This window comes from Phallusia mammillata, chromosome 8 (assembly GCF_965637545.1).
Source record: "Phallusia mammillata chromosome 8, kaPhaMamm4.hap1.1, whole genome shotgun sequence".
Classification (NCBI taxonomy): domain Eukaryota; kingdom Metazoa; phylum Chordata; class Ascidiacea; order Phlebobranchia; family Ascidiidae; genus Phallusia; species Phallusia mammillata.
Window position 1 is genome coordinate 6,239,352 of NC_137259.1, and position 26,140 is coordinate 6,265,491.

General features: G+C 38.8%; 3 protein-coding genes across 5 annotated transcripts; 1 reads left to right on the top strand and 2 right to left on the bottom strand.

Annotated features, from left to right (window-relative positions):
* Nucleotides 1–828: 828 nt before the first annotated feature.
* On the top strand, nt 829–21,305 carry LOC145205043 (uncharacterized). Of its 3 annotated transcripts, none has more exons than XM_080077682.1 (30): nt 829–1,037; nt 1,336–1,535; nt 1,736–1,813; nt 1,945–2,042; nt 2,322–2,454; nt 2,511–2,607; nt 2,698–2,803; nt 3,261–3,426; nt 3,557–3,712; nt 3,779–3,916; nt 4,183–4,291; nt 4,361–4,459; nt 4,855–5,017; nt 5,552–5,682; nt 6,060–6,178; nt 6,564–6,661; nt 6,780–6,830; nt 7,558–7,711; nt 7,772–7,894; nt 8,120–8,240; nt 8,630–8,815; nt 14,922–15,063; nt 15,580–15,728; nt 16,113–16,304; nt 16,612–16,782; nt 17,413–17,498; nt 17,957–18,114; nt 18,490–18,661; nt 19,472–19,630; nt 20,154–21,305. In XM_080077682.1, the coding sequence occupies exons 1-30, from the start codon at nt 854–856 to the stop codon at nt 20,427–20,429; spliced, it is 4,215 nt and encodes a 1,404-aa protein (XP_079933808.1). In that variant the 5' UTR covers nt 829–853; the 3' UTR covers nt 20,430–21,305. The 3 variants fall into 3 exon arrangements, with proteins under 3 accessions (XP_079933808.1, XP_079933809.1, XP_079933807.1); XM_080077681.1 differs by having other exon boundaries at nt 830–1,037; nt 1,945–2,066; XM_080077683.1 differs by lacking the exon at nt 3,557–3,712 and having other exon boundaries at nt 1,945–2,066.
* On the bottom strand, nt 9,456–14,759 carry LOC145204530 (uncharacterized). The gene has a single exon (XM_080077120.1). It carries the CDS (start codon nt 14,757–14,759, stop codon nt 9,456–9,458), a length of 5,304 nt encoding a protein of 1,767 aa, XP_079933246.1.
* On the bottom strand, nt 21,159–26,072 carry LOC145205046 (mitochondrial-processing peptidase subunit alpha-like). Its single transcript, XM_080077685.1, has 10 exons — nt 25,810–26,072; nt 25,397–25,626; nt 24,692–24,854; nt 24,240–24,435; nt 23,779–23,962; nt 23,226–23,401; nt 22,967–23,085; nt 22,730–22,883; nt 22,155–22,299; nt 21,159–21,533 (listed from the first exon to the last, which is right to left on the bottom strand). Exons 1-10 carry the CDS (start codon nt 25,854–25,856, stop codon nt 21,361–21,363), a joined length of 1,587 nt encoding a protein of 528 aa, XP_079933811.1. The 5' UTR covers nt 25,857–26,072; the 3' UTR covers nt 21,159–21,360.
* Nucleotides 26,073–26,140: the final 68 nt, after the last annotated feature.

Genomic DNA, 26,140 nt, shown 5'->3' on the forward strand with positions numbered 1-26,140 from the left:
CCGCGACCGTCTTTTTCGCGCGAGACACAAACAAACAATTACCGGCCTTTCTGCTGGGCAAGATTGTTTGAACAGGTCTTCTTTAATCCGGCGTCCTTGTTTAACCCCCTTGCAGTCGAAAGTCTTTTCCGAAAGTGCGAATTCTATAGCCTACAAACGGTCACGATTTTTTTTGTGGCAAGCTGGAGTGGGATTGTCTTCACCGTCAGTACTACTAAGCGTTTGTACAATCGATTACACTAATAAATAATTTACCACCGTATACGCTCCAGCCCGCAACCAGCTGTACAAATGCTTATGACTCTGCAAGTGAGAAGTCACTAGTAACCGAAGATTAAACTTTGCTTTCTGCGACTGAAAGATTTCGGACAATGCTCATCATACACAAAGATCATTGCTTTATTATACTCTCAGTTTACTGAAATATTCATTAATAAATGATCGTTGTTTCTGTTTGTATAATCTCTGAATAATTTTTATCAAATATGTAAACAAAAGATTTTTTAGTTTAGCCTTTAGAACACATTACAATAACTGTATGATTTCTGTAAATTTAAAACCGCTACATTTAGAGCTATTGGTTTCTACAGGCACCATTCGGGTATTTCCCTTTTACTAGGTTTTCGCACAATTGGGTATCTTGCTGTGCAAAATTATGTTATATTTGAACTACAATTAAGCATAGATTTTCTTTGCAATTTTCTTCCACTGGCATATTTATTATGTGCCCGACAAATACTGTAAGATTTCAAGCGCTAATCTCTAAGTTTATTTAGTTGAACTTGACATAAAAATTTGCAAATGTTTTAATAATTTGACAAAAACGTCGAAAACTTGCCACTAAAATTTCTTGATGTTGCAACAGAATAAACAACTAGCTATGAATGACGATTTAAGTGACAAATTAGATTCACTGTTAAGTGTGTGGTCATCAAAAATAAAAAGTGGAGATGATACAACACTGGAGAAAGCTAAAGAAGAATTAATACAAGCATGCAATTCTATTGTTTCACTACCATACAGCATTGTAAAACAAGGTAAATGTTTAAGGCAACTACCTATTTTGTCTATTGAAGGCGTTATCTCCAGTGTTCACCCATTCAGTCATTTACCCAATACTTGGCTATAATGGTTGTTTACTTGAATTGTCCTCTTTCTACTATGTAACATTGTGTTGTTTTACAATTGGCGCATCCTGATCTGGGTGTCTTAGCTGTTACTCATCAATTTAATTTGCATATTTAAATTGGTATTGATTTTTAGTTACTTTAAGGTTTTCATGAGAAAATTTTGAATGCTGTTTACTTTTTATGTGTATAATTGTATTATTTTTAGATGTTATTACAATGTTGTACATGATTGGCTGCAATCTTTCAAGAAACAATCTTGTGCCACTGGCAGTAAAAGTGTTTGAATGTGCTGTGGAAAGCTTCAATATCATCAGTGCAAGGAAAAGTGGAATGTTGGATACCGACGAAGTTATTTTAATGAAAATATTCTATGAGACTGGAGAGTGCTGGAAAAAGTTGCAAAACGCAAGTGGATTTTTCTATGTGTGTTTGTCACAAAGTTTTGTTCCACCAGAAAAGCTGTACTAGCACTTTCTATTAGTGCTAAATTGTATATATAGTTGGTGACATGTTATCATCATCTGCTTTAATTCTTTAAAATCTTGTTTCATTAGTGCTTAACACTGTGCTTACAGATCATTGGTAAACATTGTTTGCTATTTTAGGATGAGAGGGCTGCAGAAAGTCTTCAATCCAGTTTAAATCTATCATTCCATTGTGGTGACTTATCATTTGAGAGAAAGGTATATTGGCTGATTTTGAACTCCACAATTATATAGCATGCCTGTCAGCAATACTTTGTGAAATTTTAACCGATAGATGTGTGATTATCAAAATAGTCATTGGCATAAAAAAATGTATTGTTTTTTTGCAGTTGTGTCTTAGTCTATCTGAGACTAAAATGAAGGTTGGAAGATACTCAGAAGCTGCTGTTGGTTATTTGCGAGCATTGACCATCTTAGATGATCTGTCGTATGTTGGCATAGAAAGTGCAGAGTAAGTTGTTAGCCATTTTTTTGGAAAAATAGAGTTGTAATTAAGAACAATATAACAAGTTACTTTATTTGCAATACCACAATGTCTCTTTAAAGCTTGAATAGTGACTCATGGTTGTCCTTTTATGTACAAGTGCTTTGTGGAATTTGTGATACTTCGTTTCTATTCTTTTTTTAAACTGTGTTGAAAGCAGGATACTTTACAATTACACCTACAAAACTTATAATTTTAGCATATAATTTTATATATTTTCAGGGATCTTCAAGTAGAGAAGACCAGTATTCACAATCAGCTTGCTAGGGTTTATGTGGAATTAAAGTTGTACAATCAGGCTTTGGATCATGCTTTACTTGTTTACAAACACTGTGAAGGTGTAACAACCCCTGAGGTAACATTATTGTGTGTTTATTGTCAGTCAATCCCTAAATGTAAGTTGCTTGTTAGATACTAAAAATGATTGGCACACTGTATGACCATCTTGGGAATCCAGAATCAGCCCTGGAGTTTTACAAAAAGTGTTACAATGTTACAGAAAACAAAGGTTGGAAAAAATTGCAAATCAATTAATGCAACACTTTTAATTTAAACAAATTGCTCAAAATCCTTTTTATTTATCTGATATTGATTTCAGGGGCCAAGTTATCATCAGTTATCGAATGTATAGTTTGTGATTTGATTAAGCTTGAGAAACTTGATGAGGCTTTGGAATACATTAACAAGCAGTTAAAATGTGGAAGGTGAGCACAAACCATTTTTAGCTTATACATGTATATGTAACTAGTTTTCACTGGGCATTGTGATGTGCCAAAGCTTTGGTATCAATTCAAAACATTTTGCTATTTTATGAAGATTCAGTTGCAACAGTCTACTCAAAACAAAGATAAGAAAGCAACATAATTATTTTGTTGCTGTAACACTGCTGTTTTGTCTGTGGTAGCAGATATGTCTGATTTGGCCAAACTTTTCTAGCAAACCTACCAAATGAATAAATTGGTCTGAATTTAGCACATACAGTACATCACTAGTTTTGCACCTTTGCAGTTGTTTTGTTTTGGATACCCAGGATATATATTGCTGAATTATCTTATGAACCAAATCAAGTTTTAAGCAAGCTTGTTTAAAATGATGTAAAAACCTGCCTTCTACTTTACTTTTTACTAAGTTAGTAATATTTTTCATTGTTTTTGCACTTAGTGACAACAAAGATGAGTTCACTATTTTCTCTGCTGCATTGCACAAGGGGGATGTCTTCATGTTGACTGATGACGCAGAAGCAGCAAGAAGCCAGTTTAACTTTGCTATGAAATTGAGTCAAACATTTCCTGATGAGTACTTCTGTGAATGCAATGCTTTATGCAAGGTATGTTGCTTAGTGTAAGTTGACGACAGCAGATTCCAAAATGTTCTCCTACGTTATTGTCTGTAAAAGTGCATGTGTGCTAGTGATGCATTTGTGCATTTTAAAATTTTTTGGTCAATTTACTTATTAGATAGCTGACAGTTTTTCGGAAGAGGGACGTTACATGCATGCCCTATATGAGTGTGAACGTGCCCTAGCATTGGCACGCAAAAGTAAATCTCCTGATCTGCTTGATAAAATGCAACTGCAAGTGGCAATTCACAGTCAGCATTCAACATCTGAAAAAGTAAAAAAAAGTTCCTCAAGGTACCAGTTCTTGGCATGTTGTGATTAACCTGTTTCAATTTTAAAGGAACTTTCTTCGGCTTTAGCTACTTTATGCGCGAATGTAAATCAACAATGTGGGGATTTTGAAATGCTCAATGCCCAAGAACTTAAAGTGCCAACAGAGCAGATTGATAAGTTTTCATCTTGCTGTAAGGCAATACAGGTATGAATCAATTTAAATGTTTGTCTGTTAGTTTCGCATAACTTGTGAAACGTTTTTTTCATTGGAATATTAGGTTAGCTTTGAAAACATCATAATGCACCCTTTTTCTAAGGACCAGATAATGGTTTTTATGTCAGAAAAAAGTGTTACAAAAAATGTACTGATAAACGATATAACATGTAGCATAACTGCAGATTAAAATTTTCTAAACTTTTATATTTCCAATTTCAGGTATTATTAAAATGCTATTGATTTGCATTGTTTAGGTGATTTTACATAGATTGCACCAACCAACAGCAGCATGTGTGATTGCAGAATGGTTAAATCAGTGCATTGTGACTAACACTTGGACCACATATATACCAAATGTTACAGGTTGCTTATAAAACTATTTGTCTGTATTGGTTCTTTGTTTGTAAATCATTGTTTTACATTTTTATGCAGATTTACTCTCTGGCAAAGAAATGAAGGATTTTAACTTTGAACATTACCTGTATCCAACGAGAGAAAATTGTACTGTCGTTTTTACCTGCTGCAGATATGGTAAGAGAGTTACTTTGAATTTGGTGAAAAGCCGAGATAGCAGCCTCAAACTTTGAAACTTGTTTGTCCTGTTTCAACTTGGCTACATTCACTATTAGTTTCAATTACCCCTGATAGGTTACTAAATTTTAGTCAACGAATAAATCCTGTGAAACACATTTTCTCAGTTTTTTTGTTACTGCATGATTAATTCTACCAATAAGGTTATCTGTCGTTTGGTGATGATGTCCTATATGATTTTATGGCAATATTTTTTTTATCACTTTAAGAAAATATTTCTTAGTGATTTGTTTCAGAGCAAATACAGAACAACATGTCACTAACCTTTATACCCATATAAGAACAGCACAAAAATTTGTTTCTTGTTTTCTTGAAAATAGTGATTTTTTTCTTAGACATTCTCACTAATATTTTGCACAATGGAAATGCCAGAAGTTTTCTGATGTCAGATCGTGTGATCAATATAAAGAAGACAATTGTCAGAATAAAAGCTCTACTCGAAGTTTTACAACCACAAAATGACAAAAAGTATTCCATGTTCTACCAGACAGAACAAAGGTGAGGCAATTTTCTTCATTTAAATAATAATAACCGACAAACACTTGGTAAGTGTGATTCCAGTGCCTTTTTGGTTTATGCCCGTTTGTGACAACTACAAGATGCTGTGAGGTTTGGCATTCTGTGTCAACAGACTGTACCAAAACTGGGCAATACTGCCTGTATGGCCAATGTCTTTTTCATGAGCTGCACTGATGAGACGGAATAGATAAATGGAAACAGTGAACTGTCTACATCTAATATATCATTGCATTGGCACAAAAAGTTGGCCACAAATCTACCTACCACACTCAAAAAATATTTCTGTTACTGCCTTAATGCCCTTTTTTGACATTTTTTGTTGATACTTGATCTCTGACGGTTGGGTTTGAAAGAAGTGTATCTGTTCAAACGATGACATAAAGACAGTTAAACTGCAACTTGTCGCATAACTTGGTTAATTGCAATAAATCGCTAAGTGGATATGCGGTTAAATGGATTCGTTTCGATTTAAAATTCATTTTTTGTTACGTACAAGCAAGATTGTTTTTATAGAAACCTCCCTCAAGAGAGTACGAACAAAACTAAAACCGTTCCTCAAATTCAAAAGGAAGACGGTGCAGGAGACCAAATTCGAACATCCACTTCTAAATCGCTTCCAACAACGGAAGAAGCTGGGGATCAAGGTAAAAATAAAAGACTATGTTTTTACCGGAGGCAGACGTTTTTTTTTTATTCATTTTGTCATTAGGCCTATCCACAGAATAGGTCTTATTCAAAGCCTGAAACCAATCAAAACAAATATTACCGAGTGTGGAGTCACACTCGCATTAAACCCGTTTTTTTAACTGAAGACCGAACCCAGGCCGGAAAGTTCCACCCGACTTACAACTTTGTGCAGTAAGGACAGAAACATGACAAGAACTGGCCAATTAGAAATAGGAAGACTGCTTTTACATTTTTTTCAGTCGGTAGTTCCGGCATTTTATTCATAATATTTTCTGAAATTTGCTTGCGTGAGAATTATCGCTCGCATTTTTTTGTTTTCAATTTTTTGTTGTAGAGATGGGGCCTGATGCAGCATTAAAGGAGCTCTTTGTTTTATTGATAAAACCCCTCGACGTAAATAAAGTTGAAACGGGGTCTTCAATATGTATCATGGCCGACGACTTTCTCGCGGAGGTGACATTTTTATTTCCTAGTGTTGAATAAATGATGGAGAAAATAATTGCAAGCGAAACCCATACATCAAGAATTGGTCGAATGTTAATGAGGACCAGCGCCACTATTGTTGCTCAAAGCATAGGTTTGAAATTAATGTAAACAAGTTAACGTTGCAGAACGAGAAGTAATCCATTTTAATTCTATTTAAATAAAAGACTGATAGTGCCTGCAAGGTTGAAATCTTATCTTTTGCAACGAATCGGTTCAGAAATACAAGTTTTGCGTTTCCTAAAGTCAGATTTGCTTACATGAATAAACTTTCGCACTAATCTATTGATACGTCATGTCATAATACAGTAAACATGATCGGTCATATTTAACACTTTAACATTTTATCGTATAGGTTCCTTTTGACCAGTTGATTGATACCTCAAGTCAAAAACCGCTGGGAGAAACATTTCATATTTTCACAACTCCATGCTTTCTTGCATTGAACAACAAGTAGGCTAATAGCGATATGTAATATTTTAAGTGTTTTTTAAAGATTGTTTGACATTTTGGAGGTCAGTATATTATGTGTCAATCCATCTATCTAGCTAACTGTTATTTGTAATTGCAGCAAATGTAACGACCATCCAAAATCGCATGGAAAGTCTAGTGGAAGTATTCGGTATGTGAAAAAGAACACATATATCATTATAGATCAGTTGAAGTGCATGCTTGGATACATTGTTGAAACTGTTAGATCTGCCTTTTTAACCCATTTTCTTATCAACTCTTTACAACTGATTCCTCAAATCTATGCACCCTTGACATTGATGTAACAACTGTGCCAATTTTTAACCCGTTTTGCAGACGTAAAACAAATGCGAATTGACATTTTTCAAAAGAACTAAGTGTATCAAACTTGTGTTGTAAATGTTATGTAACTAGATTGCAACACTTTTCGGCTAACTAATTTTTACCTACATTTTTTGGTGGAACCCTATACCCCCTTCAGACACATTAACCCCTGCGGCTGTTGTGATAAAGAGTGATATCATATAGATTACTTTAGTATCCAGTATCACTTACACCAGGACTTCCCAAACTGGGAGTCGCGTAACAAACTTGAGGGGTCGCAGAGAGCTTCACCATTTTACGCAAAGTATACTCCATATTAAACTATTCTACGTTTCAGTCGTTTAATTCGAAACACAGTTGTTTAAACCGGTACGATTTCGCAAAAAAACATTATTTTTGACTGAACTGTAGATTCTTCGTAAATAAATCGGTTTATGACGTCATATGCCAATAAAAAAATTCGAGAAAAATTTAAGTCATTGTACAACAGCATAACATTGGCGGTCTGCTTGCTATTCTAACCCACATCCTAAAGATTTTGCATTGTCTTCCAGTGAACAGAAACTTGCTGAAACATTTCACAAGCCATCAGAGTTGTTCTCACTACAAACCATCGGCATCGCCAAAGACCTTTCCGGTTTAGTGACGTCATCAGCCACGGGCGTGAGTGTGATGACGTCACCGCGATACGTCACTCCGCACAAACGCGTAAGCAGGACTGCTTAGTTGTTACGTGTGAGCAAATACTTAATATTGTTTTGCAAAAAGGTGCCGTTTCCTCTCAAGACATCTGTTATCGGAGGTCCTGTTATGCCTGCCGAACTAAAATATGAAAATACCGTTTGGAAGCCAAAAAAACGCATGACGGCGGCCGTTAAAGAATGTAACAAAGTAGGTTACGATATTTTGTCGAATTTAAGATACTGCACGGGCCTGGTAATAAAAAAATGCTTTGCAGCCCATAACTTGAAAATCATGGCGTAGCCTATACTCTACTAACAATTAAATAACCGCCCTTAATTATACATTTTGCCGTTTGGTTATTTTCGGCATCTTGGCAAATGTTTTTGAAGTTGCTCAGAAAATAACTAGGTTAGACCTAATTTTGCTGCGCAGATTGCCGAGTATTTGAACGTAGACGCTATGACTGGAGAAGAAGCGACCAAAGACAAGTTTTTGTCCGAATTTTCTGAAGTCACGTTAATGCATGTGACAACTTATGCTGACCTATCAAAAGGTTATGACATTTTTATGCTATTTCTTGATTTATGTAACTAACTTGGAAACTTATGAAGGCAGAATCAAAGAGTTGTTTCAAATAAACATGTTTATAAAGCCTAATTTCTCAAGATAATTTTGTCTGTTTTGTTTCAGCCTTTGACAACAAACCCCTATTTTACCGTACGAAAAGATGAAAATATTCTGATTTACGTAAAAGGTCTTGTCTGAATTAGTTTCAATTGTTCTCAAATCACAAAATTTTGCTCCTTATGTGAGCTTTTTGGAACCACAGTTTGGCGGCCACTGGATTATACCTGGTCCAGATCCAATGTATAACTTCATAATAAAATGAAAACAGTTTTTAAAGCACAAAAGATTTTTGTAGATGCGAAACATTTTTCACAGGTGTTTTGGCATTCAAGCCTAATAGTTTTCCCGCTGAGGACTCGCCCTACTCCCCCTTGAGCTATCTGGTAACACTTCAAGACTTCATTGAAAGAAAACCCAGTAACTTACAACTTATGGTTATCTCATCTGGTCACGGTTGGACGAACACGGATGTAAAGTTGCCGCAAATTTTGTTAACCGCAGGTACGTGTGTTTTTTACTTTGTTATTTATGGATATAAAATTGAGTTACTTATTATAGTTATTATTAGAATCACCAAAAATGCAATTCATTGTATCGAACCTGACAAATAGGCATTAAAAATTATTAAAACAATGGCACACAAAATGAAAACCACGAAACGATGATATGATGAAACAAAATATTTGAAAATTATTTTTCATCTACGTACAGCAAAACATCTAATTCAACGTTGTATTTTATGGTGTTTACTTTCAATATGACTCGCTTGAAAAATGCTCTTACATCTCGTTAAAATGGCGCCCTTCCATTATACTGTGAAATAGAGGAGTTTTTCATTTAAAAGTAAACAAAAAATGTTTTTTGACGTGGAAAAAACTTAAAAGGCAACCAATAAAGTTGGTTAAATCTAATCTTCAACAGGCTCGGTTATTGAAATTAGGAAGTGTCCAGCAACAGTTGGAACACGAACACATCTGTAATACAGTGTTTTGCATGCTAACTGAATTGATCAGACAATGCACATTACAAATCACAGAAACTTTGTTAGTGGGCATGGTTTAACTTGGCACAGAAGTTTTCATAATGCCACGTATGGTGTAAAATCTCAATTGAAAATGCGTTCACTCACACCAATGTGCATTCACGTAAGTAAACGACAAATCAAAAACGCGACTATGCAGAACAATGCAGTGGATTTTAAGCGATAAACACTGGCAACGCCACCGCCAATTACACTGTTGTAACGTCCTGTTAATACGTTTACAGCGACTACAGTTGAATAACCAGTAGCATGCATGGTATCGCACATTTTGCTTTCTTCAATGCTACCACAAGCCTGTACTTCGCTCCCTACTCCCTCACACTGGCTTTCAGATACAGTAATTGTTTTGCGAAAACAAAAACGGTGTCGTATTTTCACACGGATACATGAGGAACAGTCCGTCCAACTAGACCAGGGAGCCCATCGAGCCAGGACGCAATACGTGTCAGTACAAGTTTCGCTATCTAGGCGCCACTGGCGTCCTAAGCAAGGCGGGTGCAGGCATCGACGTGTTGTAAACTTAACACACGCCGATGCACACTGGGTACCAACTGTCGCCCAATCGTTCCAAAGACCCTGGGATTTTACTGGACAGTAACCCCACTCGTCAGACCGGTATTCATTAGTTAACTCCGATACTGTGGCGCACCAGTATGTGCTTATTGGGAGGCGGCGTGTTGGCGTTGGTTCATTGGTGCATGCGTGGTATGTGACACTGTTATATACGAACGGAAAAATACAAGGCGAAAAGGCTGGTCGATGTTGAGCAGTGGACGTAGCGACCATGATAGGGAAACTTCCTAAATCAGGACAAGGTGGTACGTTGCAATAAGCAATTGTTGTTGTTCGCCACCGTTCATTGGTGATACAAAACGGGCGTGGTCTTTTACCTCCTGGATTTCGGCAGCCCGCTTGAGAAAAATCGAGGTCCGGGTGATCGTTGCTTATGGTGTGATACTGGTCGTAGTTGTTCCAGCGTTTGCAAGCGGCTGTTCCGTGGTAAGCTGGGTTATTGCTATTAAACTCACGTCCACGTGTGCGTGCATCGTAACATGTACGCTGTTTGTCGCATTCAAAATTATTGCAGAAACCACCCTCTTTTTCGTGGTCTCCAATACAGGGTGGGTAGCGACAAATCCGCCGGAGAACAGTTGTCCCACGTCCGCAAACGCTACTGCATTTCCCGACACTGGTCCAGGCGCTCCATGTTCCTATTTGCTGTGTTGCGCATGTAGAGAATTTAAACTCTTCGCTTGTAATCCGAGCATAAGCACAAAAATGGTCGTGTTCCGAATCCGGACTTTTCTGACATGAATGAACCGTCTTGCCGCGTAACTTGAATGGAAAAATACACTCACCGCCATTTAGGGTATAAATAGGTTCAACCAGCTGACATCTAGGTACATCGCAGACTTTTAATCCGACTGGAGAGTTGTTTTTTCGTTTAGCATAGCACACTGGGAGCGTAGAGTCTTCAGGAATTGGATTTCTACAGTAGTTGTGGTTTCTATCGCCCAGTACATCCTTTCTGCTCCAATCACGGAACGTATGAGCTAGTCGTGGTGAAGCAAAAACTGTTGTCCATTTCTCGCATACCAAGCCGTCTATAAATTTCGACATTGTGCCTCTGTACGCTGTTGAGTCGCTACCCATACACTCAGGACATGGATGCGTATTGCATTGGCCTCGGAATGTTATCTCGTCGCCAGGATAGGCCGAGCCACATGGAGGATAACGGCAATGCTGGCGATATTTGATTTTTCCCCCACCGCACGCCTCACTGCAGCCATTTGCCCCTCTGATAGCAGTTATCGGTGAAAACGTCCCTCTATAAGCTCGCGGGCAAATACCCCATCTAGTGTCCGTTGCCCGTTGCGGACTTTGGTCCGAGTTTCCCAATGTGGCGCACACAGCAAATCTAAAAGTGTGAGTTCCCTGTACGTTTTCGAACGAAATGTCTTCTTCGATGCACTTTTGGTACGTTTTGCCTAAGCTTATAAACGGAAACACACATGGTCTGTCATTATCTGGGCCTCCAACGGTCCTAACCTCGCCTGGAAGAAGAGGGCAACGCATAATATCACAATACATCCACCTCAAATCTGTGTCCACAAAGCACCACGGCGCCACACGAAAACCAAACGGGCTTGGGTTTCGGCAATACGAATGTACAAGATCTAACCCTGCACCCTTAGCGGCGTAAAAATGATATTTGCTATCCTTGTTTCGCCAGTCAATACACGTATCACCTCCCAGAGTACGACTCACTGTTCCTATGTACGCATGCCCTTCCCCGTAAAAACAATCGACGTTTTCCCCCATAGTTACCTTCCAGGTACATCTGTGAGTGTTGCATGACCCTTCATATTTCAACTTTGACCCTTCACACAACGGTATCAGACACTCTCGAATGTACATCCACTGGCCACCGTCACACATTTTACTGCAAGTCGTGGTCTTATTCCAAGCCGTCCACTTGCCTTGGTATATAGATGGACATCTAGCCCAAGTTTTAGGGTTCTCGTCGTTGAAGTTCTCATCATGTGGGCAATAGTAAACTCCACTACGAGGCACACAGTTGAAATAATACTCCCCTAGGAATTGGTAAGGAAAATGACACGGTTTTACCACCTGTATTTTCCCTTCCTCTGGAATTGTGTACGAAATGCCACGCATGTGAACATCGTTGCAATGCGGAACTTCGCAGTATGAAGTAGCCATTTCAGTTGATACGAAGCACCAGGGAAGTTTTTCTGCTCCCAAAGGATTGCGGCAATAGCTACCTTCTAACTCGGCGCGTAGTGATGGTTTAAAATGGGTGTTATGCGTTTCAAATGATTTCCACGGCAAACAAGTTACTCCTCCTAGCGCCACGGAGACATTGCCGCGGTATGTTTTCCCGTTATCTTCAAGACATGTCTTGCAAGGCTGAGTGTTACAGACTGGGTGATGGCCTTTATCTTGCTCTTCGTTACACGGTGGGTGCAAGCACGTACGAGTCCTCATAAATTTTCCACCGCCACACACAGCACTGCACCTGCCATCCGACCACGATGACCAAGTCCCTATTGTTGCTGTTGGACAAATAGCAAATATCCCCGATCTAAAGCCGTTCCTAAGCGCCGCAAACGACGAACCTCGTAGGTTTTTCGAGACATCGTTGGAAATAGCGCAGTAACGAAACTTATTGTCACCAAAAGAGTTAAATGGTGTGCACGCTTCGTGAGACCCACGGTCCGCCCCGACAAAGGGAAAAATACACGTCTTTGCAGGTACAAGCACGTTCACAGTGTCTTTAGATATCGCCCACAATTCTCCCGGTTGAGTGGGGCACCTGGGTATGTCACAATATGCCCATTGCACGCTGTTATGCTTAATAACGTAACACCACGGTATGCGATGAACTCCTGGACTGGGGTTACGACAGTGGTTTTCACGAAGTCTTGGAAAACCTGTTGGTAAAAAACGGTTGCTATGGTGTGAGCCGTCGTCATCCCAACGAATGCAATTCGCGCCAGTGACTGTGGATGAAATACTGCCATCATAAGTAAGTCCAGTGCCAACGAAGCAGGTATCGCTGCCTGGTTGTTTTTGAAAGCACGGATGTGTGTTACAACGTTCGCTTTTGTCCGTTCTGACAGCCGTTCCCCCGCATGGGGCCAACAAACATGTGCGAAAGTAGATCTTGTATCCACCACCACATTTACGGCTGCAGTCCCCTTCATATTTCCAATCCGTCCACCGGCCTCTATAATACATAGGACAGTAAGCGAACCCTTCTATAGACTCCATCTCGCACTGCTCTCTGCCCTCGCTTTTATCATCAAGCAAAGTACAGGCGTCAAACCAGAATGCCCGGTAACGGAATGGAAACTCGCACCCGTATGAAGCTCTACTATTTGTCGAAAAGCGTGGAATAGTATACCCAATACCCTCGCCGGTTAGGTTAGTCTCGCAGCTTGGTAAATCGCAAAACATACGCACTGGTGGGTCCTCCTTATTTCTGTAGCAGTAAGGCTGCGCAAATTCACTCCGTGGGTTACGACAATAGTTGCTTTCTAGCTCTGGATACTGAACGCTTGTTACCCCTGGGTGAGCGTGTGGTGTATGTACGTCCCACCGTTGACATACCGTGCCATCATTGGCAAAATTAGTTGTACCGCGATAATTGTTTCCTTTGCCGTAGAAGCACTCCAGGCACGGTTTAGTATTGCAGCTTTTTCCCATTTTACGGTTGATTCCGTGACACAAGGGCATGCGACATACACGCGTAAGCACAAAGTGCCCTCCACCACAGGAACGGCTACAGTGACTTGCCTTTTTCCAGGTACCCCATTTACCTCGAAACGCATCAAGGCAGTAGCCCCATTTTGTGTGTTTGTCAAAGTCGTGGGTAAGTGAGCACCATGCCCTGTTTCGTCTGTGATCAGTAATACACTGGTCGTGACTCTGTCCGTCAACGATAAAAGGAAAATGGCATTTGCCAATGGCTTTATCTGTCAGTAAAGCCATTCGGTTATCCGCCTGAAATTGAACTGAGTTGCCTTCAATGGTTAAAATCTCGTCGCTTGTACACGGCTGGATGTTGCACTTCTCACCCTTCTGTGGGCCTTCGGTGCTGCCCGAGCAGGGAGCAAAGAGGCAGAATCTTCGTTTGTACACAACTCCACCACCGCATGGCTTATCGCAGGTTGATGGCCCAATCCATCCAGACATTGTACCTCGTTGGGCCATTGGGCAAACACCCCATTCTTCTGGATTCTTATCATAGTTAGGTGAAGTGGGACAGACGTGCCTACCGTCGGGTAGCGCAAAACATCCCCATGATTCATGGTGGTTACGAATATAAGGGAATATGCAATTTTTACCTACTACGGGGCCTCCTTCAACCGTTACCATTTCTGCCTCTAAAGTACTGGTAGCAGCAGAAACTTCACAAATGGACCGCACTTCTTTATCAGTCCCACTGTTATATTCCACCCATTCGGATTTTTCTGTTAAAACGCGAACAACTGGACTTCTGCCTACGGTTTTCCAATTTTCTACCTGCGCGACGCTCTCCAAATGCAGTCGTTTTTGTGTGCCAGCTTCTAACAATACACCGTACGTATAATCACATGTCCACTGCTGGTTCTTACTAAATGCATCACATGGTAACAGTTTTAAACTTTCCTGGACATTTTGATTTTCGTCAAGTACAGCGCTTAAACAACGCAGATACTTAACGCTTCTAAACATGTTTGGTTTCAATCTCTGCCATTTCCAAGCTTCGTTTTCGATTGAACAACTTTCTTTAAGTTCAGGAATATACTGATCGTTATCATGTACAGCTACCAAGCAAAACCCCACATCTTTTCCAGCTAATTTATGGTAAATTACAAACTCATCAGTAGCTAACACCATTGTTGCAAGCAAAGCACAAATCCCTTTGTAAACAAACATTTTGTCTCATAGCTATTTTCTTGACTGTGTAATAAAACAAGATACTGTCATTACAGATGAACAGTTTCTGTCTGTGACAAACAAACGCTTTGTCGTGAAATAACTGTGCATTGTTTTATGAAGGTGTCGCCTGTGTAGTATACTTGAGATGGCCAGTTCCAGATTGCGTGGCCGAAAAGTTCTTCTTCCACTTTTACATGAACTTGCAGAAGTCGTGCAAAGTTTCCAGAGCTTTGTTTAATGCCAAGGAAGCTACAAGAGAGAGGTGGGTTTGCTTCTAATTGTACAATAACAATTGTAAGTATTTTGGTGTTGAAATGATATTTCCCTTGTTTTAATAATGTAGTGTTTCACAAACTAGTACGCATATTAGTGGTAGTACTGTAAGGTCTTTCAGCACAAGAAGTGTAGCCTATTTGTTGATTTTCTGGTTATGAGTTATAATAATATTAGTGCAATATTTTCTAAAATTTACACCACTTTTATTGCATGCTTTTGAGTTTTTGGGGGATATTAGTGGTACACCAAAACGGTTTAAAACCTACGAATGGTAGGCGAGTAAAAACTCCATTATTTGATTAATCGCCAGTTATGTTCCAGCAGTACTTACTGAAGAGTTTGCTTAAATGTTCTAGGTGTTGGGTTTATTTGCATTTTTAAACTCATTTAAACCAGTTTGTCAACTTTCTAAAACCTGTAATTAGTATTAATAGTTTAATGTTTTTGGTTAGAGTTGTCTGTGTTGTAACTAAACCAACGATTTTACACTTTTTTGTGGCAGATACCCAGATTACACACTTTGGAACGCTTTCACAGCTACCGGCAGTGACGTTACAATCGATCTTTCTCGAATTCGCCAGTCTCAGTTACAGAACCGTTTAAATGACGTCGAATCACCTGTACTTGACACGCCACCTTTTATTGATGAAGGTACGAAGCAAAACTCAAATGAAAAATGACAGTTGATGCCGCTTCTAAGTCTAAAACCTAGTTAATGAAAAACATGACTTTCTTTCGTACATACGCTTTTACTTAATTAAGGTAAGATCAACACAAATTCATAGCCGGTCACGACAAACTAGTACGCCAGGCCCATTAAAAGGGGTCATACCGAATCAGCCAGTCATCAAGCATTCCCATATGGCAAGGTACGGACTAGAAAAATATACCCGGGAATCTTGGAAAGACTTCTGTCGTCGGTTCGAATCCCACGGCAGGATATATTTTAGTCTGTGCTATATCGGAATGCTTGGTGACCGGCTGATTGGGTATAACGCCTTCAAATCTTCAAAGTAATTTATTGTGTTTTTCTAGTGGTAAGCGACGAAGAACGGTTTCATCTCGTCCAAGAAGCTTTGTCACGCTTGGGTGGTTCTGTGTCAGGTGATAGTGACGTCATATCGTTTTTACTGGGTCTGGTGGAGGAGGCCACAGAAAGGCTGACCAGCGATGATAATGTGGATAGACCAATTGTGATTCTCCCCAAAGCTGTAGAAAATGTCGATGGTATGTTATCTGCTGCCAATGCAGTTTGCATGAAGTGTATTTTAATGCACATTTTGGTGCCATTGGTTTTGTATCTGATAGCAACGTTGGGTAAAAATGTAAATGCACTGCAAACTTCTAATAACCAACTTAACCAGGTACCAAATAAACGAAACAAAAGAATAAAACTTCAATCTCTAGACATTGTTTGTTATGTGTGGTCTATTATAATTGTAATATTTTGTTCAGTTTTTGATTTGTTAAGCAGTCTAATTAATTTTCTGTTTACCATTAAAAGTTTTATTAAAGTAATTCACCTGTATAACAGGTACGGTTGATTTGCTTTCGCTCATGGGATTTGATCTGCAACCGATCGACAGCAAAAGTCTACCTCCGACCTCAGATAGATCACATGGCGCAGACAAGATGATAGTGTTTCCTCACTGGAATCAAGACTCCCTGCTTCTGCCCTGTCACCAGGCTCTCATTGGCCTTCACGGTGAGACGATGCGTCGCTTTCTAGTCTTCTCAAAGCTGTGCGCTTGCGCAATTGCTAGTAGACTCTCAGCGCAAAAAAAAACTATACTGCGCTGAAATTAATCCACCACACAGGGTACACACTGCATGTGCCCATAACATTGCAATATAGTGTACTCAGACACATTACTAAAATGATTTTAATGTATGCTAAGATATATGAAACGTTAGAGGGAACATCGTGTAGGATAGTCCAAGAACAAAGAGATTTTTTTGGCAGCAAAGCATTTGTTACTAACCTGGTACCAAGCATCGTATGCTCTTACTTAATGTTTGGGTTTGTTTGGATCAGTGGTTCTCAACCTGTGGTACGCGTACCACTAGACAGCCTTTAAACTTGCTAACTGAGCCGGTTTCAGCAATACGCAAGCCTGGCAAAGAAAAATGGGCCCATGTCTTGGTCTATCCATTCACACGGGGTTTTGGTGGTACGCAGCCATAGAAACAGTCGCCAGGTGGTACGCGATCAGTATAGGGTAGAGAAGTACTGGTTTGATGACCCTCTCAACTTAACGAGCATGCATAATTTTGTGGTTAACTAGGCCTTAGCTTGTCAGGAAACAGCTTGCATAAATGTCGTTTTTTTGTTTAGAGTTGTGTCAGAATCCCGAATGTCTCCGCATGATGGCGCTAATGCTTCCACTGCAACAAGAGCTTCTTTCCTATCTGATTGACTTGGTAATTATTTTGACTTGGTACAATTAGTGCTTAAAAAATGTGCAGCATGTTTTTATTGGTAAATCCTATTTCAGCAAATACTTTATTTTTGTTTAGTGGGTTTATGAATAATGCCAAATTTTCAAATATTTTCCAATTTTCCAGCGCAAAACGTCTTTTGCTGCGTTAACACAGAATATTGGACTTGCACAATATTTTGGCCAAGTCCGAGTCCAATTGCGACGAAAAATTTGTTTTGTTTTAAAACATGAATTACAATTTGCCACTTCGTATAGGTGCAACCAAAACAAACCATACTAAAGGAACACATTTAATTTTAAGATTGTTGATGTTTAAGAAATAAATGAAATCCAATGACTTGGTTTAAATGCTGATTTCATGATTTACAACTCTTCAAATCGTCATTTTGCTTGTTATATTAAAAAAAGCTTGGCTTAAGCTTTCATTGAACTTTTTAGTTGTCTATTGTCCATCATACACCAGAAGTGCAACTTCGTACAACAGACGCCTCTGTGCGAGAATTGTGGCAGCAAAGAGCGATTCGTCGCTCCCTAAAGGAAATTGGAATTAGTAATGTTATGGACCTGGTGTTTTTTTCAAGGAGTTTAATGTCAAGGTAAAGTAAACAGATCGCTTGATTAAATAACAACAAAGCGATCGACTATGGTCAAATTGTTTCTTACGTTTAAGTCATTTAGTTTAATTTTTCTAAATTGTGTTTTCAGTTCTCACATATTTCAAGTTAAACAAATACGTCCCTGTTCAAACTATATGCTTTTCATTTTTTATGTTTATTTAGATTTTTTTTTTGGTTATTTACTACGCATTTTACGAATAAATTTAATGGAAATGATTTTGTGCACTTTGTCTTTGGCGATTTTATATGTTATAATGTTGTCGTATTATCTTTTTATTTGTGAATTTTTTTCTCAAGAAAACTTGTTGATTTAAAAAATATGATTTTTTTTACAAAATTATTGCTTATGTTTAGATCATGTCTTTTGGCAAGCCTCCAGTTTCTGACGTCATTCTCGTTGCATCGCGACCAAAGCGTTCTTGAACAATTGGACGTCACTTCATTGGGGAAAATACCCCAAACTGAAAGCGCAGAGGATCCCATCAAATTGGATTCGCTAAATCTTGCCCTTCTACCAAGAAACGAGGTGACAAATGAAATATTTTTTGCTACCTTCTCTGGTATATATTTCAAAGATTTTGTTTTCTATTTTGATTTTAACTTTTAAATCTTTGTTTTTCCCTAATCTTACTAAGAAGAATAACGGCAAGTAATTTTTGCCCCTGGAAACGTATTGGTTAATGTTTGATATACCATTGTTTCTCAACCTTTTATTGATTACATACTACCTGAAGACGTTTTTATCGCTGCGTGGGCCGCCACCTAAACTTTGTTTGTTCTAGAAATAGCCTAAACGTTATTTTCATGACTATGTTGGCATATTTCTGTAGCCACCAACGTTAACAATTCCAAAAAGTCGTACAAAACACGGGTTGTGCCCAAAACCACGGCGAATCAGTTGGAAAATCACAAAACATACCTCACGGCAGACTCACATTAAGCTAATTTCCAATAGGTGAAGCAATGAGCACTTTTACCCATTTAAAACGACACATCTTCAAAAATGCTTGCAGTTAGGGTCGGGGTAAGGTATTAGCATTCAAAATTCAATACAAGGAGCAATATAAATTAGTTTCTATTAACTTTTTAAAACTTTACATCCTAACTCTACCCCTCTTCACCTGCTAAATAAATAAATAATTTAGCTCTGCGCCACCTATCCAGAATTGTCTGAATGTGGGTCTGCCGTGAGGAATGATGTCAGTAGCTAATCAGTTGGGCACTTGAGTTGCAATTCTTGATCTGATTTGAATTAAATATAGCAGAAAGCTACTCGCGTACCACCTGAATTTTGAGAACCACTGCCTTAAACAGTACATGTTTGGTCACGTGACAGGTTGCTGTCAAATCGTCATGGATGGGCGATGACAGTTTTGAGAAGGAGAAAAAGGAAAGAAAGAAACTCGCAGACGACATACGGAAGTTATCAGAGAAATATTCACAAGCTCTCGAGCACGCCAAGTGGTGGCATCGTGATGTGCGAGTCCCACAGCAAGTATGTCTGTTATTATTGATAAATTGTTTTATATTTGTTGCGTACCGAATCGCTTTTACTGTGTTAAATGCTGCCCGTAACATTCGCAAGCGATTCTAGCTGCATAAAGGTCGCACGGGCGCAATATTGTGCTCAGAAAGAAAAGAAATGGAATCGCTTGCTAACACTGCATTAGATTTGTTTAGTTATCCACACCTTATGTAAAATCCAAACGTTTCCGAGGGTCGTAAGGTTGTATACAACCTTTTTTCAATGGGCCGCATTTTGCCAACATGTGCACAACCCCGCTTTAGTGGTTTGGCAGTAATAGTTCAATAGAAATATACACACTTTAATATAGCATGGTTCATTCGACACAGTAACAGGTGGATGACTTGTCTGTGAATCAAACACGCACTTGGATAAAGACCGAAAGTTGCTTTAAAAAAGTGTGTAAATGCTACATAAAAACCATTTACTTCCATAAAAGAACGTTGAACTCCAGTAAATCTGCTGTAATGTCCCTTTAATGTTTTCTGTGCAGGCTGGCAACAGTTTAGTATCGCAAGACAGTGCATTGAATGGCGGCGACCAACCGACACACCCACGAAAGGTTAAAGTTCAATCTGGTGCCACGCCCTCTTGCAACCGACTCCTATTGGACGATAACAAGCAGCAGTCAGGTCTACTAGAGACGCTAAGTCGGCGTAGTGAAGCCCGAATCATTTTACAGAGGCGATGCGATGACCTGAATCGACGCCATACCGCCTGCATACGGGACACTTACCTCCGATATGCTGAACAAAAGTCTGTACAGTAAGACCTGTGTGTAAGGTTGATACTTTGGGTAGAGCTACTAACACAGGAATTCACAGCACATAACGTTTGCTAAATACCGATAGAGGGCGTAAAGAGCGCAGCTATTTATAAAAACAATGGAACTGGAATAAGGTTAAGGACTAGATTTAACATAAACAACTACGTTTTGAGGTTAATTTTAATGTTATTGTTCTTATGAAACCTTGGACGAACCCTAATAGCTCTAACCGTCAGCATTTTTTACACAAACTACATTTAAAATATTTGAGTGCGCCATACCTACCGGAATTTAGCAAACCTACGTGCTGTGAGTTCCTGTGTTAGTGGTTTTACCGACACTTTGCGTTTGAACTGTTGATTTCACTGAGTGTTCCAGTTTTTGGTACATTCACTTATAGATGGCGTGTGATTTTAAAAAAACTTTGGCATCATACTAGATTACTAGAACTATCAACATTTGGGTATAGATATCTCTTGTATTTCCTAGATTCCTTTTTTAATGCACGCCGAATTGCGTAGTGTCATTTATCAGTAGTTAATCACAAAAAAAGCTTGAAAAAAATCGCCTTAATCGTCTGCTTTCAGTAGACCAAGGTAGTGCGCTGTGATAGTTGTTTAAAAACACTGATTTCAGAAACCGCCTCTTTGGAAAATGCTGTCAAAACCCTATCTCCTATTAATATGTTCGGTTTCATTGTATTGGAGAACACTGTATTGTAGGCAACACGAGTTTCATACACAAAAAATGTATTTTACCAAAATTTTGCAATGTTTTGCACTTTTCACAACCAGCAAACACGCATATGTCTTGCCGTTTCATTGAATCAAGCTTTGCACTGTGGTTTGCTTTGTACGCAATATACGACTTCTCGCTATATGTGTGTTGTAAATCCAACATAAGTCATCCAGCATCCATTTTACTATGTGAACATTCAACTGCGAAAAAGTCTGAATTTTCGTGGTAGTTTTCCGTCGGTGCTTGCCAGCGCGCTTTGCACGTCATCCAGGCTTGGCATATTACGTAAATCGCCAAGACCCGCCAATGCAGCTTTGCCCGAAAGCAGGTTTCCCGCGATGCGTATGATGTCTTCGTTGCTAACACGCTCTGTAAAAATGACATGGAAAATTCACAAATTATTCACTTTTAAGAATATTGCATTTTTAAAGAGAAATACATTAACGTCTGTGGCACAACCGGATTTTGGAGACATAAACGTCCTTCAGTCCCTAGCACTAATGACAGTGATTGTCAGGAAATCTAGTTTGACGTTTTAACAATCACTGTTGCTCTGGCTGTTTTTGTATTATGATTGGCAGGGATGGACCAAAACTGCAAATGTTCTGTTTGATCGAGTACCGAGGTGCAATGTGACGTCACAAACTATCCAAATTCTACGCTAGTTTTGTAGCTTTCCAAGGTCCCTTACGTCACCAGGCAAGCTGTTCAGGCCCCAGAATTACGGGTTTTTCACCATCTAACGCATTTACAAAACAGTTATTTTTGTTTTTTGATATTCTTTCGAACACTAGTTTCGTATGTTAGCAGGGTATGAACATGCAAATTTAATGCTGGGGTCAACTGCCCTATCCAGCATCAAAAACAGCAGTGCTCGGTACCGAATACTCAGGCACTGGTTCGGCTCAGCCCATCCCTAAGATTGGGTTACTTTTCAAATTCTTGTGTAGTGTTTTACAGAACAGGAACACACTGGTAAGGTTGACTAACCGATCATATCACACAGTTCCAGAGGTGACTTGCGCACTCCAGTGGCAAGAATCTGTCTTCCTACATCTTCGAATATTATTGGTCGTGCTTCAAGATTCATCATAAGCATAGACTGAAGTTGCTTTTTTGCACGCTTAAGCTCAACCTGCAAAAATGTTTTGTTTATGTCTGGACTGTGCAAAATGTAAATTAGTAGAAACAATTAATAATCAAGCCAATAAATGATAAGCTGCAGACAGTGCACACTGTTTCGACCTACAAGGTCTCATAACTGCAGCTGGTGATGACAGATCAGCTGTATCAGCTAATGTGGCCCATTACCGCACTCCAGTATGTTGGAAGCAGCAAGCTGAAAAGCCATGCCTCGCCAACCTGTCCGATCCCACAACTAGGCTTTAACAGCATAAGAACTGGCCTGGTTTACAGTACACAACGAATGCTTTAACCTTGAAATTGTGACATTAAATCTCATAATTGTTCTATTATTAATGTATTTCTGGGTGAAATGGATGGCGTAATGGATGACTTAATAATATTAACTATTTACTGTCAGTTTATGAATGACCTCTAGTTACCTCATTTGTGCCTTGAGTTAATCTCACAAATTCCTGTGTTATTACATGAACACAATCTCGAAGTTGTGAGGGATGAGAACTGCCCTGGATACAGAAAAATCCCCCATCTTCGTAACTATGGTGATACGCAGTAGCAGCATACATCCAGTGGTGCCTAAATACAAATTTGTACACTTCATTTCATGTTTCCAAAAGTCACTATAGTTTATACCAGAAAAATGTGTATTTTGGTTGTACCTGTTTAAAACATTAAGATAGAGTCTTGAAAACATTCCCTTTCCAGGTCCACCAGCTGAAAAAGATCCTCCCCCACCCATCAGCATATTAAGTACAGCATAGGGCACAAAATCTGCATGCTGAAATGACACATACAACATAGTCATAAATTTACATTTTATGCAATGTTAGCAGCAAAATAGGAAAAGAAATAAAACATTTTTAATCAAAACTTAAAAAAGAAATTGTGAATATGATTTTTCTAGTTTAACATCTTTACCGTAAAATTGACTCCTTCCAAACCCACGGAAACATGTGCAAGTTCTGGCATAGGTACGACGCTTAAGGACAGATCGAAACTCTTCTCGACCCGTACCTCCCCACCTGTATACTGAGCCACAGAATTATCCTGAAGCACAGGACCATCCAGTGACCAGGAAGGGGACTTTGCAGAAGCTGCACACAATAGTAAAAAAGTCTTGTAGCTTATTGATCATTGAAAGTTGAACCAAAAATTTAATACAGTAAACCTTGGTTAATCTGGACCTGTTTGGAACAAAGTATTTGTCCAGATTAGGCAAAGATCTAGATTAACTGATGTCAGTTAGTTAAAGCCTTATCAGTTATCACAGTACCTTAAGTTTTGTCTAAATTAGGCGATGATCTGGATTACTGTATGTTACCAATGTAAAAAAAAAACTGTAAAAATAATTTCACCAATACAATTTTTGATGAAACCAAAACCTAACCTGGAACAAAAATATCTTTAAAGCTGTATACTACCCTTCCTAAATGCAACAATCTCAGCTTACTTTCAAACTTATTAGTCTTACCTGAAATATATTTTTCACACATTTTACTCAATTCATCATGATCAACTCCGACCCCAGCCACGACCATTCTTTGTGGTTGGTAGTAGCTACGCAAAAATGTTTTTAGCACATCGACATTGATGTCTGCGAGTGTTTCTTCTGGGGGGAATCGAGGCAATCCCACAGTGTTCCCACGGAATGCAGCCTATAAAACATCAAGTTTTTAACTAGCATTTATCCCACATCCATTTTAGACAAAGTGTATCTGTTTTTGTGCAAGAAACCAATTAATGATAAAAACATATTCCAAAGTTTTTCTTTACAATTCGTTTTTATTCAGTTTTTTTCACATTTCATATTTTTTTTACAATCATAATTTTTTTCACAAGCATTTTTTATTTTTAAGTTTTTTCACAATATTAGTTTTTTTCACATTTTGTTACAATCAGACTTTGTTAATTTAATGAGCTGATGTTGCCTACCTCATGAATTAACTCTGTCATCATGGGATCAGGATCAGGTTTCTTATTTAACATTTCTAGTTCATATAAAATACTGTTGTGTGCGAGTTGAATTTCTGTATCAGGTAACGTTGGCTGAAACACTACATCAGCAAATAACTCAATAAGTTTTTCAAGTTTGTTTCGGTCAATACTGGCTGCATAGATTGTTGTGTCTCTGGAAATAGAAAAAGTCACAAATTAGGTATGCTATTGTGGTTCTAACCCCATTTAAACATATTACATGCCACAAAACAAATTCGATTTATAATTTAGGCTTGATATATTTAAAAAAATCTTTCTTGTTTTAAAACAGCACCCATTGAACAAAATGCTTAGAATAGCAAAAAACAGGGTCAAAGATTTACTAAAATACTTCACAAAGATAATCGTTTTTTTGCATAAAATGCTTTTTGGCAGATACAAGCACATACCTTGAAGACTGACAGTCGCATATTCCACCCAGACTCTCCACAGCTTGCATAATATCATCTCTAGTTTTGTACAGAGATGATGCTGAAAACCCCAGCCTTTCCAAAAAGTGACTAGTCCCACTTGGATAATCAACTTCATGCCTTGATCCAGCATTAACAAGAACTAAATATAATGAAATTTAAAATTTAGTCTGCAGAATGTGCAGCTTTCCACAATATCTTGGGCATACAGGACCAACATATCCCATGTACGTGTGCAAGAATAATTTCAAGGAATGCAAAGTGCCATGACAGGACAACGCAATATCTTTGGTGCAAAATTTTCATATGCAGACATAACATTTGGCATGCTGAAATTGTTTTTAAAACAACCCACATGAACACATGCCATTCTCTGCAGACTAGTGTGTGACGCAAGATATTAAAACCCGAGGCAGGCAATGGTGCTTGTGATTCGATTTTCGACGGATTCTCCACTGAGACTGTGTAGCTCAGTTGGTAGAGCAAGAGTCCCGGAAAGACTCTTGTCGTGGATTCAAATCCCACCGCAGGCTAGATTTTTCTAGCCTACGCCTTGCCATATGGTGGTGAATGCTTGGTGACCGGCTAAATCGGTATTGAGCCTTCAATGGGCCTGGCATATTGTGATCCTGGTACTTTTATGCAGTTTGTTGCACATATTGGCAAACAGTTTGTTGTACTTACTTCCCACAGTACAAAATGTTCCAAACTTTGGTTGTGATGTTACAGTCAGTCCATCACTCAGCTTTGTGGTAATGGTTTGAAATGTCTCACTGCCCGTTGGAGCATAGATTGGGGCAGGGGCCGTTTTCAGAGCCTGAGACAGTGGCGTAGTAAGCTCCTCTGGTAAATCTGTACTGTCTTGGTTAAGTTTGCTTGAAGTAAAAATTCCTCTTTTCACTTTTTGGGAGAATCTAAAAATTGTAAATGCCATTAAAACTGCTTTTCCATTGTAGCAAGAGGTCAAACTCATTTTGCAATTTTGACAAAATTGTGGTCCCACATGTTGTATGCAATTAAATAAGACAAGTTACAAGACTATTTTATTTTATTTGGAAATAAGTTTAAGTCGTCGAACATAAAACAAAACTTCTTACCTGTTGCCTTTTAGATGCGAAAATACAGTTTTTATTGATTTGGACATGCTCGCCACCTCCTATTTCACCTTTGAAACACGTATTTCTAGTTTCTACTTTCTACCACTTTTTCGGCCCTTTTGCTCCGACTTGTCGATGACCAAATTGAATGCAATACCAACATGCGCTCAAAACCCAAACAAACGCATTGAACAAATTAACCGTACCACTGGCGTAACATAGGCTGCGGCAGCAGTAAATCAAAAACTACAATACAAGAAGAAATTGACTTGTTCACAACACCAGCACAATATTTCTTTAGGTAGCATGTTCGGAACCATTGTTTTTGATA